General features: G+C 43.9%; 1 protein-coding gene across 3 annotated transcripts in view; it reads left to right on the plus strand.

Annotated features, from left to right (window-relative positions):
* UNC5C (unc-5 netrin receptor C) overlaps nucleotides 1–15,273 on the plus strand; it is a 362,171-nt gene that overhangs the window by 329,770 nt on the left and 17,128 nt on the right. For all 3 annotated transcript variants that reach the window (XM_086704535.1, XM_025921473.2, XM_086704537.1), the window contains one exon: nucleotides 1,049–1,282. In XM_086704535.1, coding sequence (XP_086560661.1) covers nucleotides 1,049–1,282 — 234 coding nt within the window. The remainder of the gene's footprint in view (nucleotides 1–1,048; nucleotides 1,283–15,273) is intronic.

Consider the following 15,273-nt stretch of genomic DNA (forward strand, 5'->3'; position numbering starts at 1 on the left):
CACTGGGCCTACATTCCTGCATAGCTGTGATAAGCTGAAACAAGTGGCAACTGAGCTCTTTAGACAGACTTGTGCTCTGCTTTACCAGAATCTCCTCCACTCCCTATTGTCTTCTGCCTTACCTGCCGCACTTATTCCTAATACCTGGCTGCCCTGGGAGGCATGCGGAATTGTGACCCTTAGGTTATGAGTCCTACACTTGGTTTTTCAGATGATTTCTTCCGTGGCCTGAGTCATTCGGATAAATCAAAACTTGGTCGAGTTAGTAACTGTTTTAACAATATTCATCACTTGTATTTATTTTTACTTCTTGCTAAATATTTTCAAAAACTAAAAGGATAGGCTCTTTAACCAGAGAGATGTGTCTTAAAGGCATCGAGTTTACTACGTTGTACTTTCCGTGGAGTCCAGTAGCCCAGGTTATTGAGGAAAAGCAGTGTATCTTTTTGAAAAGTAATTGGTGGGTGAGTTTGGAAGAACACAGTAGAATGGTAATGTGTAATTCTTTAATCTCTCTAAATCTTTTCAAACCCCTAGATTTTGGGGGGAAAACCTATTACACTATAATGACATTGAAATAAAACAGTACTTTTGCAAACAATAAGAAACTTAGAGATTAAAATATTACATTCTCAATAAATAAATAAATAAATAAAACATTAAATTCTCAGACATAAGTAATAAACTCAGGTACACTGAAATTAGGAGGATAACTAATGGATTTCTTTTGGAATTTTATGTTGATTCCAGTGAGGTAGATTCTCAGATCAAAAATGCTAACTAGAGGGCCATCAAAATAAAGAATATTGGCAGTATGAAGGCAAGGGGACGTAAGGGGGAGAATGATTAAGAATGGAAAAAGAGCTACATTAAAGCCTGAGAGTGACAAAAACAACCCCCCCCCAAAAAAAAAAAAAAAAAAAACAAGAAAAGGATGAGCAAACCTTAGCAGAAGAGGTCCTGTTCTATCTGCCATACTGGCCACCATCATGGCGGCCAGCAGAACCCACAGTAGCTCAACCACAGCTCCTTCCTTCTTGTCCTGCAGGATGTGGTTGTGGTTGGAGAGGAAAACTTCACTACCCCCTGCTACATTCAGCTGGATGCAGAGGCTTGCCACCTCCTCACAGAGAACCTAAGCACCTACGCCCTGGTGGGGCAGTCCACCACCAAAGCTGCCGCAAAGCGCCTGAAGCTGGCCATCTTTGGACCACTCTGCTGCTCGTCTCTGGAGTACAGTGTTCGAGTCTACTGTCTGGATGATACCCAGGATGCCCTGAAGGTAAATAGCTCCTGAATGACCCTCCTTCTTTCCCCTCGCACTGAAGCCAAGGTTTGGTGTGGCAGCGCCCACCCAGAGACCATGTGTACGTGTTTGTGCACCTCAGTGCGCAGACACAAGTATCCGGCCCCAAAAGATGCAGTTTAAAAAAAATAGTAAACATTTCTCTGAGGCCATGCTGACAAATGAGTGGTTTTCCATTGTGCTGATTCCTCCCAAGGGCTACTTTTGTTTACCTTACTTGATTTCCTTTAATGAAAAATTTAGAAGAAGTAGGAGAATTTGGCAACGAGACGTCATGGTAAATAATCTGCTTCCATGTTTATATCAGCTGTGTGCTTCCTATAAAAGGAATTGGCGTAATTGCTCACACTGTATGTTCCTCTTGTGTGCCACTTCATTTATATGCTTTCCCATTCTTTTTATGAGGACTGTGAGAAAGAGGGTTAGCATTTGACAACAGGCTGCTGCTTTGCAGAATAAATGAGCTTAATTCCTGGTGCTATTATTGCAATTCATTTTATCCCATTTGAAGCTTTAAAGGATATCGTAAGTGCCTTTGAAGAAGTTATGATCTGGAAGGAGGCATAAAAGAAGTCTGCCAAGGACTGGGAAACAAGTCTGAGTCTGATAAATGCTATAGATGAATGCAGGTTCTGTGGGAGTTCAGGAGGGGGGAGGGGATTATATTATTTTGAGGAGATCTGACAAGGAGCTAACATTTGAATTGGGCCCAAATGAAAGGTAGGGTTTCACCAGCATAGTGGGAAAAAATACAAACTTTCTAGGTGAAGGGAACAGCACGAAGAAACACAGGACAGTAAATACAGATTCCATACTAGCATATTATTTCCAGTAAGCCTCAAATGACAGGTAAGAGTTTTATTGAGATGGACTTCAACTTCCAGAGAGAGGAGTTGCGATTCAGTGTCCTGAGTTATTGGAGAGGAAGTGGAGAGATTGAAACCAACAAAAGACATGATCGGAAATATATGTTAGAAATATTAGTGCGAAGGGTCACCTGGATGGCTCAGTCCATTTAGCATCTAACTCTTGATTTCCACTCTGGTCATGATCTCACCAACCATGAGATCGAGCCCCAAGTCAGGCTCTGTGATGACAGTGTGGAGCCTACTAGCGATTCTCTGTCTCTCCCCTTCCTTCCCCCACTGTCCCTCTCTCACTCTCTCTCTCAAAATAGATAAATAAAACTTAAAAAGAAAAAGAAATATCAGTCTGACATCAGCAGAAAGATAGAGTCAAGAAGAAAAGCGTGGTAGATCTGGGCTGATAGCAGAAGAGTGAGGAGAGGGGAATAGGTGTGGAAGGTCCTGTTCAAGTAACTCCTGTTGGACCTGGTGACCAGCAATGAATGGAGCAGAAGATCCAGTCTGCCTCTCAGTAATAGTAACACACCTAGGGGGCAGGTAGCTTTCGGGTGTGGCTCTGGTGACTTTACTTTTGGAATATTGAGTTAGAGGTATGAATTAGACATCAGGACAAAGATGCCCAAGGGACAGTTAGAAATGTGTGTGTGACTCTCTGGACAGAGAGCAGATCCTGAAGTAGAGACTCAGGAACCGACTCTACAATACTCATATTTGTCATCCCTGTGATCAGGGAGACTATCAAGGGAGAGCAGAGAGATACGTTAAACGACATTGTTAAAAAGAACACGCATTACTGACAACTTCCTATGTGCTGGACATGGTTGTAAATGTTTATTAAATCATTTAATCTTCACAACAACCCTGTATGATACCATTAACCCCATTTTTTCAGATGTTCAATTGAGGGCACAGAAAAATTAAGCGATTTGCTCTAGGTCACACAGCTGTTGAGTGGAGAGAGCAGGCTTCACACCTGAGCAGGGGGCTGCAGTCTAGACTTCGCCCCTAATGTGGGTTGTTGGAGGAGCCACACCCTAGAAAACAGAGACCAAGGGGAGCCCTGCCATTGCCGGGCGTGAGGAAGGGAAGCCAGCAGAGGAGCTATTAAAGGATGAGCACCCAGGGGAGGAAAAGGAGAAGTGGGAGAAAATGTGTCAAGGGAAAAAAAAGAGGGGAAGAATTTTTGTTGTTGAAATTTCAAAGTATTTCCTTCTGGAGTTTCCATCCAGAAAGTAGTTCTGGGTCATGAAACCTGAGTGTTGCAGGTTGGGTCCATGGAGGGGATGAGACACAGGATATGTTTTTGATGGCTGACCTTGTAGGAGTTTCTGATGCTGAATAAATGATGTGAACATGCAGCTGTAGTGTGAAACTTGTGGTTCTTTTATATTCCTTGCAGATGTGATACTTCTGACGCACTGTCAGGGTGGAAATCATCCTAGGCTTTAAGCCTAGATGAAAGAATTTAATTCTTTCACAGGGAAAACTGTATTTGTAGGGAGCCATGGGATCTGATTAAGGCACGTCTTGTAACAATTCTCGGAAAAACCATTGTAAAAAGCATACCATAGAAGATCTACATCATATTTGAAATGTTTGATACACATATTTTATATTCATACACATAGTTCTTATACTTAGGACCTTTCTTGACCTTTCTTCCCAACAGAAACATGCAAATCCATGCCAAAAAAGTAATAATTCAGTAAAACTATTTTAATTGTTTTAATTAGTGGAAAGAGATGCAAATGGTCAACACTGAGAAAGATTGTCAAACAGGATTAAGCAGTAAAAACAACCCAAGAGCAGTTTGAATCATGGTCAGTGCTTTCCAAATAGACATTTATGAATTCTCAGTAGCTGGGGATCCAGCACTTAGCCTGAAACAAATATGAATAATGGATAAGGCTTTCTTGCACCTCATGGCCTTTTAATAATGCAGAAATACCAAAATCCTAGTTATAGGTAAAGGGTCTATCCAACATACTGAAGAGACAATTAGTTCAGTCCCAGCAACACTGCCTAACACCCACGCTTGAATTGGAACCTTGGGGCTCATTTTCAGAAAGGCCCTTTGTTACCTGAATTCTGCCTTCTTGGCACCCTGCCTGCTGGTGTTCCCCAGCAGTCTGTGCCCTCTCCCTGATTCTGTAACCATCGTTGCCCATAAATACTCTCTTCTGCATCGCCCTTTCCAAACACCTCCTCCTGCTGCTGGCCCACCCGCTCCCCACTCACACCCTTCCTAAGTCAGTAGTTCTGCATCCCACATATATAGGAATCCGTTGGGGAGCTTTAAAAAAAGACTTGCTCCGGGGGTGCCTGGTGGTTCAGTTGGCTAAGCGTCCGACTCTTGATTTAGGCTCAGGTTATGATCTCATGATTTGTGAGCCCCACATCAGGCTCCATCCTGGCAGCGCGGAGCCTGCTTGGGATACTCTCTCTCCCTCTCTCTCTGCCACTCCAGTGCTCGCTCTCTATCTCGAAATAAATAAACTTAAAAAAAAAAAAAAAAAAAGACTCGCTCTGGGGTCCCAACCCAAAGGCTCTGATCTAATTGGTCTGGGTATTGGGGTTTTTCTTTCAACACTCCCTGGGTTATTCTGTTGTGCGGCCAAGATTAAGAACTATTATCCTAAACACTTCCATGGATCTTTTTGGAACTTTAATCCTCTTAAGAACAAACTCTCCTACACCCTTTGAATCATCCTCTCCACTCTTCCTTCACCTACTCACATTAAGGGCAACTGGATCTTCCCCGTCACATGGCATCCCTCATAATCTCTCTCCATGGTGAAGACCACACCCTCTAAGTAACCACAAGGCATGAAGGAAGAGTTCCAGTACTTCTCCTACCCCATGATCACTTCTGGGGCATTGTTCTGCTCGCAGGGTTGACTTTTTCTACTGCTATTCTCATTCTGTTACTCTGTTACTCATGACCTATTTCAGTTCCTTAGCCCCCAATCTCCTGGTACCTATCTCCAGCCTAGCAGTACCTGCCTCATGGTCTTTCTTCCCACTCATTTTATTCCTATCAATCTCTCAGATTCAAAGTCACCACTAATCACAGTTTTTTGCCCAAAGTTATTCTGGTAACCTTGACATCATCCCACATTATCTGTCCGCCGGTTTAGGCATGCTGTGGATTTCACCCTCATTAACATCTCCACCTGCCAAGATCCCCACCTGCGAAGCTCCATGTTTCTGACCACAATATCTGACCTTCCGTCTCTCGAACACAAAGGGCATGCAGGCCACCTTTGATTCTTAAGGAAGACCTCCCTCAAACTCCTCTGGTGGCCTGGTTCACAGACCCTCCTCTGTTCTTACCCAGATCTCCAGGGAACTCACCTCCACTCTAAATCTCTTGCCAACTGGAGCTACAGTAGATTTTTCTGATTCCACAGCTAAAGATGACTGCCCCTGAACAAGCCCTCCCGTTCTCCCTCCAGGTTGTTGAGTTGCTCTGAAAATGATAGATTTCTGCTTGAGTCTCTGCTACTCTCAAGATGGCTGCCCTAAGCTTTCCCTTTCTTCTTGTCCACACTCCTTTCATTTATCCCTTCTTGACTCACCACTTTTCACATAGCGCTTCTTCCAAGTCTTCCCTGCTCTCTCCAAGTCCCTGATTATATGGCAACCCCTCCGTCCTTTGCAGTGACCCGACTCCTACTGCACCACTCAAGGCACACTCCCTTAGCTCCTGTCCTTTCCTCTTCAAACCTTTTATTTCAGCCTCTCTTTATCCCATCTGGGTTCTGATGAAAAGGCGCTCTGCTTCCTTGTTTGTGCTTTAATCCAACTCCTCTACCCCCGTCCATCTCCACCGCAGCAAATGGTGCCCGAAAGTGGGTCTCCCCAGACTTGATATTTTCTTATAGCTACCACTGCGTGCTGGGGATTTCTCCTGAACGGCAGAAGCCCTCCCAGAATGTTGGACTGGGTCAGAGAGGGAGCTCAGCGGAGGACATTCTCAGGGGTTCAGAACTCTACAGTCTGGAGAGCTATTAGAGAAAACTGTAGCTGGATGTCTGGAAGTGAACATATCTAGAATATTAGTTCCCACTCTCTTATCATATGTGCTTATACTGTCTATGTGGATGGGGAGCAAAAAAAAAAAAAAAAAAAAGGAGACCACCACATCAGTCAGTCTCAAGCAACCCTGATGCATCCTTTCATGTCCCCACCTAGCTCTTTGAGTTCGGTAGCCTTGGTGACAATTTCCCTGAGTTTCATTAAGCCCACAGCAGAAATGGTCACCTGAAGCTTAAAAGCTGTGTTTAACAATTCAGAAGCATTGCTGAGAATCAGGATGCTAGAGGTGAGTGCCAGAGTAAAAGTCAAGGTTGCTGGGAGACAGGGGGTTCTTTCATGTACCTTTCAGGTGGATTTTTCTCCCGTGCAAGTGCTCAAAGGAACAGGGAGAGCAATGTGCAGGTTGAATTCATGTAGAGAGACAAAGATGCTATGAACTGTGAAAATGGCTTAGAGGCAATTCTGTGCCCACACAGAGAGGTCCCGTCTATTGTAAAGATTGAGTTGGGCCACAGATCAGTTTTTCTGTTTCCCTCCTCTTCATGTGATTAAAGTAATGATATTGGTGTTTTCTTCCCATTATTTACAAAGACTTAAATCCTCATATCAAAAGACCAGAAAGACCTGGGTGGCTTAGTCTGTTAAGCATCTGACTCTGGCTCAGGTCATGATCTCACGGTTTGTGGGTTCGAGCCCCATGTCAGGCTCTGTGCTGACAGCTCAGAGCCTAGAGCTGCTTCAGATTCTGTGTCTCCCTCTCTTTCTGCCCCTCCCCCATTTGTACTCTCTCTCTTTCTCAAATATAAATAAACATTAAAATTTTTTTCTTAAAAGACCAGAAAATAATAGAGAACAAGATGATTTTTGGGTAAGTTTTAAAACACGGAGAAGTCCACAACTATGTGGAAATAAGTCATTTCTGTCCCACTGTCCTGAATTACAATTCTGAAAATACAATTTCTGAGAGATTTATACTAAACCCTGAGATTCAGAACCTAAAAGAAGAGTTATTTGTATACATTATGGGCCACATATGATGCTTCTGGAATTTCTGACAAATGTATTTGACAAATGAATTTCTGACCAAATATGTAAATTAACATAAGCCGCTCGCTTCATGTAGTCATTTGGCATAGACTCTTGGGATTTCTTCAGCTTTCACATACCCCGATTCAGCCTGCGGTCTAGTATAGAAACTCTGTGAACTCTCATGTGGAAAAGAAGAGAAAATGAAAGAAATACTGAAAATGAAAAGAAGTAGGAAATCTAGTCGAGCGCTATGCGATACTCAGTATCTTGGGCTGCAGTTGGAGACACTATCCTGGAAAAGCTTTTGTTTTCATCCTGGAACCTGGTGCCTTCCACTGTCCTTCTGACGCCCCCTCCACTGCAGCTGTGACCCCGCACAACCCAGAACACCTCAAGCCTGTCTCTTCTGGGCTTATGAAGGCTGGCCCTCTGTTGAATTGACCCCATTAGCCTTCTCTTTTCTTTCGGTTCCCTCAAACAACCTCAAAACTAACATGATCCATGTTTATACTTTCAGGATGCTGGCCTATGCAATTAAATTAATATATTTGTACATGTAACACAAGTATTAGATAATACCAGAAAATGTAATAAGGTTACAAATGTGTTTTTCCTTTTTCCTTTTTTTTTTTTGCTTTCTGCTAAGTGTATGGAAGGAAATGTGGTGTGGTAGGGAAACTTGGGTGAGGCTGGCTAAGCCTCTTGGTTCTGCCCTTCCTCAGGTCTGTGGCTCTGGTCATTGAACTTGACCTCTTTAACAGTCATTTGCTGTACATCAGGCACCTTTACAAGATTCAAGGAGATCAAAGTTATTAAATTTCCTAGCACAAAACAGATATTTGATGATGTTCATTATCCCTAGATGGGCATCTGGATATAACGGTATTTTAAAGATAATGGCTCAGTGAAGATATTAAATCTAATCATGATGTAATTGTGGGGTGAGTTTCAGGTTTGTCATCAAGCTATTTGGTCAGCCATTAGGGACAGGGATCTTTTGGGTGAATCTAAATTTACTGAATCTTAATTACCTTCTCATGAGACTGGGCCCTGGCCCTATCATATATTTTGGAAATGACCTGCCACATTGAATTTATTTTTTGAGAAAGAGAAAGAAAAGAGAGAGAAGGCAAAAGTCATTATAGGCAGTATAAAGGCCCCCAAAGATACCTGTACACAATATTCAGAACCTATAAATATGTTACCTTACATGGCTAAAGGGACTTCACAAATATGATTAAGGGTATGAACTTCAAGATGAAGAGATTATCCTGGATTTTCTGGGTGGGTCTAATCTAATTACATGGTGCTTAAAAGTGGGGAACTTTAGGGGGCACCTGAATGAATGGCTCAGTCAGTTGAGTGTCCTACTTCGACTCAGGTCATGATCTCAAGATTTGTGAGTTAGGTTTGTGAGTTTGAGCCCCGCTGGGCTTGCCGCTGTCAGCACAGAGCCTGCTTAGGATCTTGTTTCCGTCTCTCTGCCCCTCCCCCACTCATGCTCTCTCTCCCTCAAAAAATAATAAACCATTAAAATTTTTTAAATGGTTTATTTATTATTGAGAGAGAGAGAGAGAGAGAGAGAGAGAGAGAGAGATGGAGCATGAACAAGAGAGGGACAGAATTCACACAGAATTCACACAGAATGTGAAGCAGGCTCCAAGCTCTGAGTTGTCAGCACAGAGTTTGACATGGGACTTGGACCCACCAACCGTGAGATCATGACCTGAGCCCAAGTAAGATGCTTAACCGACTGAGACACCCAGGTGCTCCAATAAATAAAATATTTAAAAAAAAAAAATTTTTTTTTTAAGTGGAAAACTCTCAGCTACAGTTGAAGGGAGCTATAACCATGAAGGAGAGACCAGAGAAATGTGCCAGTGGTGACTTTGAAGATGGAGGAAGAGGATCCTGAGCCAAAGAATGTAGTCAATCTCTGGAAGGTAGAAAAGACAAAAAAGCAAATTCTCCCCTAGAGCTTCCAAAAAGGAAGACAGCCTCACCAACACCTTGACTTTTTAGCTCAGTGGGTCTGGTGGTCAGACTTTGGATCTACACAACTGTAAAGTAATAAATGTGTGTTGTTTAGAGTCATTTGGGTTTATGGTAATTTCTTACTGCAAAAATAGGAACTAATGTAGAAATCAAAGAATAACATGTTCGGTGGTGCAAAGGAATACAAGATGACTTCAGAGGCTCTAGAACAACCTAAAAAGTTCTATTGCTAATTACGGAGATGTGAGAGATCACCTTTTCCTTAGAAGTACGCCCAGAGGTGGACAAGGGACACCATCACTTCCTCGAGTGCCACACTCTGGCGTTTTGCTTTAAAAGTGTCACAAGGTGCCCTGACTGGGCAGGCTGGAAGTGGCAGCTCAGACCAAGCATTCATGGCAGTGGCAGCTGGGGGAGCAGCAAGCAGAGCCCTGGAAACCAAGTGACTTGACGGGAAATGTTTGCACATGGTCATGGGAGTCCACCTCGTTATTATGAGGGATGAAGTACGGCAGACAAACTCAGTGGGGGGAGCGCAGCACCCTGGTGTGAGCGCAGGAAGAATAGGTGGCAAAGTGAGGCGGTGGTGACCCGAGCAGGTGGGAGAGGTGGCCGACACTTGGATGTGCCCCACTGGGCTCCGCAGCCAGAGGCCCGAAGGCCAGAGGAGCAGTCAGCACGTGGGAACAGAGAGCAGCTTGGCCGAAAAGCTGGCAGGGCACAGCAGAGAAGGACAGCCGCTCTCTGTGGCCTCTGCCTGGGAAGCACGCAGGCCCACAGCTGCGGGGGCGACCGTGGAGAAAGCCTCAGTAGCAAAAAGAGGAATTTCTCATCCCCGATGACAAGGGCAGGTCTTCACAAGGAATTCAAGAATTAACAGGAGCAAGGCAGGTTCCACGAAGTCTGAACGGAGATGTGATTTTTTTCTCAAACACAAGCCAGCACGACCCTTGAGGGTTGGTCTTCTGAGGTTTAGCGCATGGGCAGGCTGCAGGTCTGCTGGGTTTGGGCCTTGAGACCCCTGGCCCACGCGGTGCAAACGTGGTGAAGGCGGGGCACGGGTCTTGAACTGCACAACACAGTCTCCAGTGCTTGGTCGGGTGCTGGGGACAGAACGTGGAGTGCGGGTCCCTGTCTGCAGAGTAGCACGGCCAACCGGGGCTGAAAACCTGGGGAGTAGAAGGCTCAGGTGCTCGGGTTCCCAGCGCCGCAGTCCCCGGGCTTCCTCGGCAGCACTAAGCACAGCCAATTCAAGGCTTTCTGTTTCCAAGAGTAAAGAGTGCACAGACAAATCACAGCCCCACAATACAGAGAACAAAGCCAGACAACATAAAACAAAGCCTTGATTTAACCTCCTTCCAACCTTCTTTCTTCCAGAAGAAAAGTTAATGCGTTATAGGAGCTTCGAGTTTAATCACTTGCTTCCTCCTTTCTCTAGCTGATAAGATTTCTAATAAGAAAAGGAAAGGAGGGCCAGGAGGGCAAGGTGGGAAAACAGAGAGGGGTGGGGGAGCTAATGGCTAATGGCACTTCTTGAGGAACTGGAAGCTAAAACAAGTGTCTCCAACAAAGGAGGGGGTATGGATTGTTGGGAGCCTTGGGGAGAGAAGAGGCAGGTTTCTGAGTGAGAGGAGGGTGAGCACAGAGTGTGGGGAGCAGAGCCAGGGCCCCAGCACTGCACACAGTTCCTGGCAAAAAGTCCCTCGGGCAGAGACTTCTCACATTCTTAAACAAGTGCTTCAAGTATCTCCAGTGCCAGCAGCTCTGTCGCCTGGGGGCTCTCCTGTGAGCTCCTTGAGAGACTGACACTCAAGTGGCCTGGAGGCAGATGTGGTCTAACCCCAGCAATAATGCCGCACAAAAAATTCTGGGGTTAGGAAAACCAGAGTGTGGGAGCTGTAAGGCTCCTTCCACTCCCCTTGCCCAGTGAGGCCTTAATGAGAGCCGATCCTCCAGGCTAAGAGCCTGGGAGAGCTCTGGGTACAGGCCAGAGGTGCTCCCTTTGTATGTATGCACAGGCCTTTAAAACAGCTTAGATTTATTGTGGCTCTTAAGTGGCCCAGGCTAATAGCTTGGCATGGATAATGTCTTGGTTTAATTGGTTATTGTGCAAGCCGCTTGTTTCTACTGTGGAATCTCATGTCCCTGCCTTTCGAGCGATCCCTCACGGGCCCCCTGAATCAATAGAGCCCTCACTCAGGGCCACTGAAGAGCCTGCGCTGGGCAGCCACGTTGCTGAGGAAGCAGCCATCCTGCAGGACTGCTCAGATCCCGGTGGGCACGGACTCACACGCACAGGGGCCTGCTCCTGGTGCCTTTACGACTGGGGTCTTGCGTGTGTTCCTGCAGAGAGATGGGCTAGAGACACTTCTGCCAATAACTGACTCCTGAGAGAGTCTTTTCAAGTTGCAGGGTGGAGACAGAAGTGACAAAGAAGTCAGAAAGTGACCTCTTCTCTTAGAAGCAGAGCAAGCTCATTAAAGCAACAGGTGGTCACCCAGGGCCAAAATAAGGCCCCGAGGTGGGGTGCTGCTAAGAGTGGGGGACGACCTTTGCAAAAGAAGATGACATTTAGATCTCTGAGAGCAAAGAGCCTAGATGATCCTAATTCCTAGTATGGCATTTCTTTCCAAGGTCACTGTATTTTTCTTAAGTCTAACTAAATCTTTTGACCTTAAATATATTTTGTTCTTGCTCTCTTTTAAGGTGGGTGAAATATCCTAACCTGTGATCCAAAGGCAACCTGTGATCCAAATACCCTAACCTGTGATCCAGTCTGGAAGCTGTCTTAGAGCTAAGCAACAGCCATTAGGGTTACACAATTACATAGCAGTCTCCCCGCCGTGAGTGGTATAAGGCAGGGTCGGGGACTGGCTCATCTGTGTGCCCCAGAGCCTGACATGCTTCCCGGCAGGGCATGTGTGTTTGACTGATGTTGAATGAATGCTCTCGGGAAGATTAAGGAGAGGAAAGCATTTAACTCTAAAGGTATATCTTATTGATTTGTACATTTGTTATTTTTATGTCATCTTACTTATGTGTATCATATATATAACAAAATGATTTCATGCAGCAGGAATGCAGAAAATCAAGCTTTTTGAAATACAAGTTACAGCATATTTTTAACTGCGATCTGCTATGTCATACATCTGAAATTATAACACTTAAGACCTTAACAATAGGAACACAAGCCTGACCATTGTATCAAGTGGGCTTGCTTCTTCTCCCTCTGATACAAAATTTATGTAGTTGACCCTTGAACAATATGAGAGCAATGGGCAACAACCCCCGTGCAACTGAAAATCTGCATATAACTTTTGACTCCCCCAAAAGTTAACTACTGTTGACTGGAAGCCTTACAAGTAACATGAATGGCGATTAACACATATTTTGTATGTTATGTGCTTTCCATACTGTATTCTTACAATAAAGTGAGCTAGAGAAAAGAAAATGTTATTAAGAAAATCATAAGAGAAAATACATTTACAGTAGTGTTCATCATTTGTCCCCCCAAAAATCGGTAAGAGAACACCTGAAGTTCAAATCTGTGTTGCTCAAAGGTCAGCTGTATATGGGATTTGCTCTATGTGTTAAGTCATCTCTGACTCATGTAGTTGTAGATGATTTTAGTTTCCAAAGACTTGTTTTATTTATTGAATACAATATCTTTAATTCACATTTTAATATTTTCAATTTGTGCTTTGGTTCTTGTCTTCTCCTTTATTTTGTTATGTTTCCTTGAAGTCAAACATGCTGAGTGTGATATCAGTTGCTACGTTTCAGGGAACATTAAATTTAAGGTTGGTAAGGATATTCCTTACTGAATCATTTATTCCAGGGCCAATTTCTCCCAGAGGTAGCAGTGAAGAGCCAGCGGTCTCTTGTCAGAGAGGCCTCTGCTTTAAGCATGAGTACATTGCGATGGGTAGTTTATCTTTCACCAGGGTTCATGCGTAATCAAAGTGGACAAAAAAGTTAGGTTCCTCCCAGAGAGGTCAGCAGCTTTGTTTGTATCAGAAAGCTTAAGAATGTAGAGATGTGTTCTTTGGCTCTGTTATCTTTAAAATGGCATTTTACTTGGTACTTTCTCTCAAAAAAGAAGAAGAGGAAGGAGGAGGAGGGGGAAAGGCTCAAGCCAGCCCAGTCTTTTCCCACTAGTGAGAACGCTAAACATGACTTTTGAGGTCAAGGCCAAAGAAACCAAGGACTGAGCCTTATTCTTGGGCTGACTCCAACCCAGACTTTGCATTCAAATATGGTATTAGATTTCTTGACTCCAAGGTCATGGCCAATAGGCAGTTGAGGTTTTTTTCAATGGTCCTCCCCGCCAAGAAAACTGATAATGTTCTCCATATCCTCTGGCAATCTATGTTGATTGTAGGAATGGGGTGTGGATTATACATTGTTGGGTACAATTTCCTCCCAGAATACAATGTATCTTCTTTTAGACATCCCAGGGAGATAATTTGGACATAATGAAGATCTATAGTAATCAGATAATTACTATCGATTGCTCTTTAGACGTCTTGATGAGGTAATTAGGGTGTACTGGAAAGAAGCTAGAACTGATTGATTGGCATGACTGTAATCTCAAAGATTTCTAATTATGTTTCTTTTCTTCTAACGGCTTATAAACAAACATCATTTTAGCTTTAGAATTTGTCAGGTGCCAGGTTCACTGGGAACATCAGCTTTCCCTATTATGCTAACTAGACACCGAACATGATCAACATAAGCTCATTATGCCTTGCTGCCGAAGCAGAAGAAACTGCAATTAACCCTCACTTTTCTCATTCGTCTTCATTTCCACATGGCCAGATTCTTGTGGAGGAATGGAGGGTGAAGTGTTCCACGAGGAACGTGTGTGCAGTGCTGGGTTGGGTAGGTTGGTGTGGCTCAGTGGGGACCCTCGGAGCCTGCCGAGCTATGGGTGCAGCAGAGCCAGGGCACAACATATATGTCCTGGTAGAAGTTTGACCGGTTGAGAGTTGGCCGACTGCTCAGGCTCCTGTCACAAGTAATAGCTACTCATCAGTCAGCAAGGTGGAATACTCTAAATGTAAATATTCTGAAGCAGCTGGACCATGCTCGTCTCTCTGTCAACATGCTGTTGCCTCTTCTCTTCCATTAAACACTAATTAGAGGAACCCATGTCTGAGACCATTTTCCACATGATCCTAGTATTTCCTACATCTTAGAGGACCTTTCAGCAGCTTGCATTGTTCAGAATAGTGGCCTGGCTCAAAGATGATGGATGCTAAGAACCACTAAGAAGCAGCTAGAAATGAGCTATTTACAGCTAATCAATGATGTCGGTAAGCTCTGCACTTATGGGGCTCCATGTGCATGGGTTAGAATTCATTCAACAAATGCAACGTGGATGTATTTCCGGGCAATCTGGTTCCCATCCTCACAATTTTCCACTGTGACCCATCTGTGCTCGGTACCCCAGTAGGTGCCTGATAGGTGCGTGTAGAAGGACCTGAATGAGCTCCTGTGTTCTTGAACCCCATGCTTTCAACTGAAATGTCACCAAAAAAATAAGTTAGTGGTTTGCATTTATATTTTTATAAAATCCCTTATTTTCCTGAACCCTGAAAGAAAGGAAGGAAGAAAGAAAGATCACAAATTGCCTACATATGTGTGTCACTAAAACTTTTAAAGCGTGAGAGAAGCAAAGTACACAGGATGGTTCCAACCACAGAGACTCGGGATATTTTGTTCATTGGTAACTTATGCTTTGCTGCTGTTTGGATAATTACAGCTGTACTTGGAAATGCTTCGTTAACTCCCATTAGCTTGTTTGAGGAATGGAAGTAGATTTAGAATTTGTCTTCATGTTACATCTTTATAGCATAAGTAAAGTTACATAGCAAATTTTTTGATCAGCCGCGGTTCTTGAAAGATGAGGTCATTGTTTTTCAACTTTGAGTAACTCTTTAGTTCAATATTCGGTGCTGACAGACTTTCCTAATTTGTATTAGTATATTTTCCTCTAATAGGACATATAATGAGTATATATACTTTTGATGATCAAGA

The sequence above is a fragment of the Puma concolor genome, chromosome B1 (genome assembly GCF_028749965.1).
Source record: "Puma concolor isolate L17-30 chromosome B1, mPumCon1.1.hap2, whole genome shotgun sequence".
Classification (NCBI taxonomy): domain Eukaryota; kingdom Metazoa; phylum Chordata; class Mammalia; order Carnivora; family Felidae; genus Puma; species Puma concolor.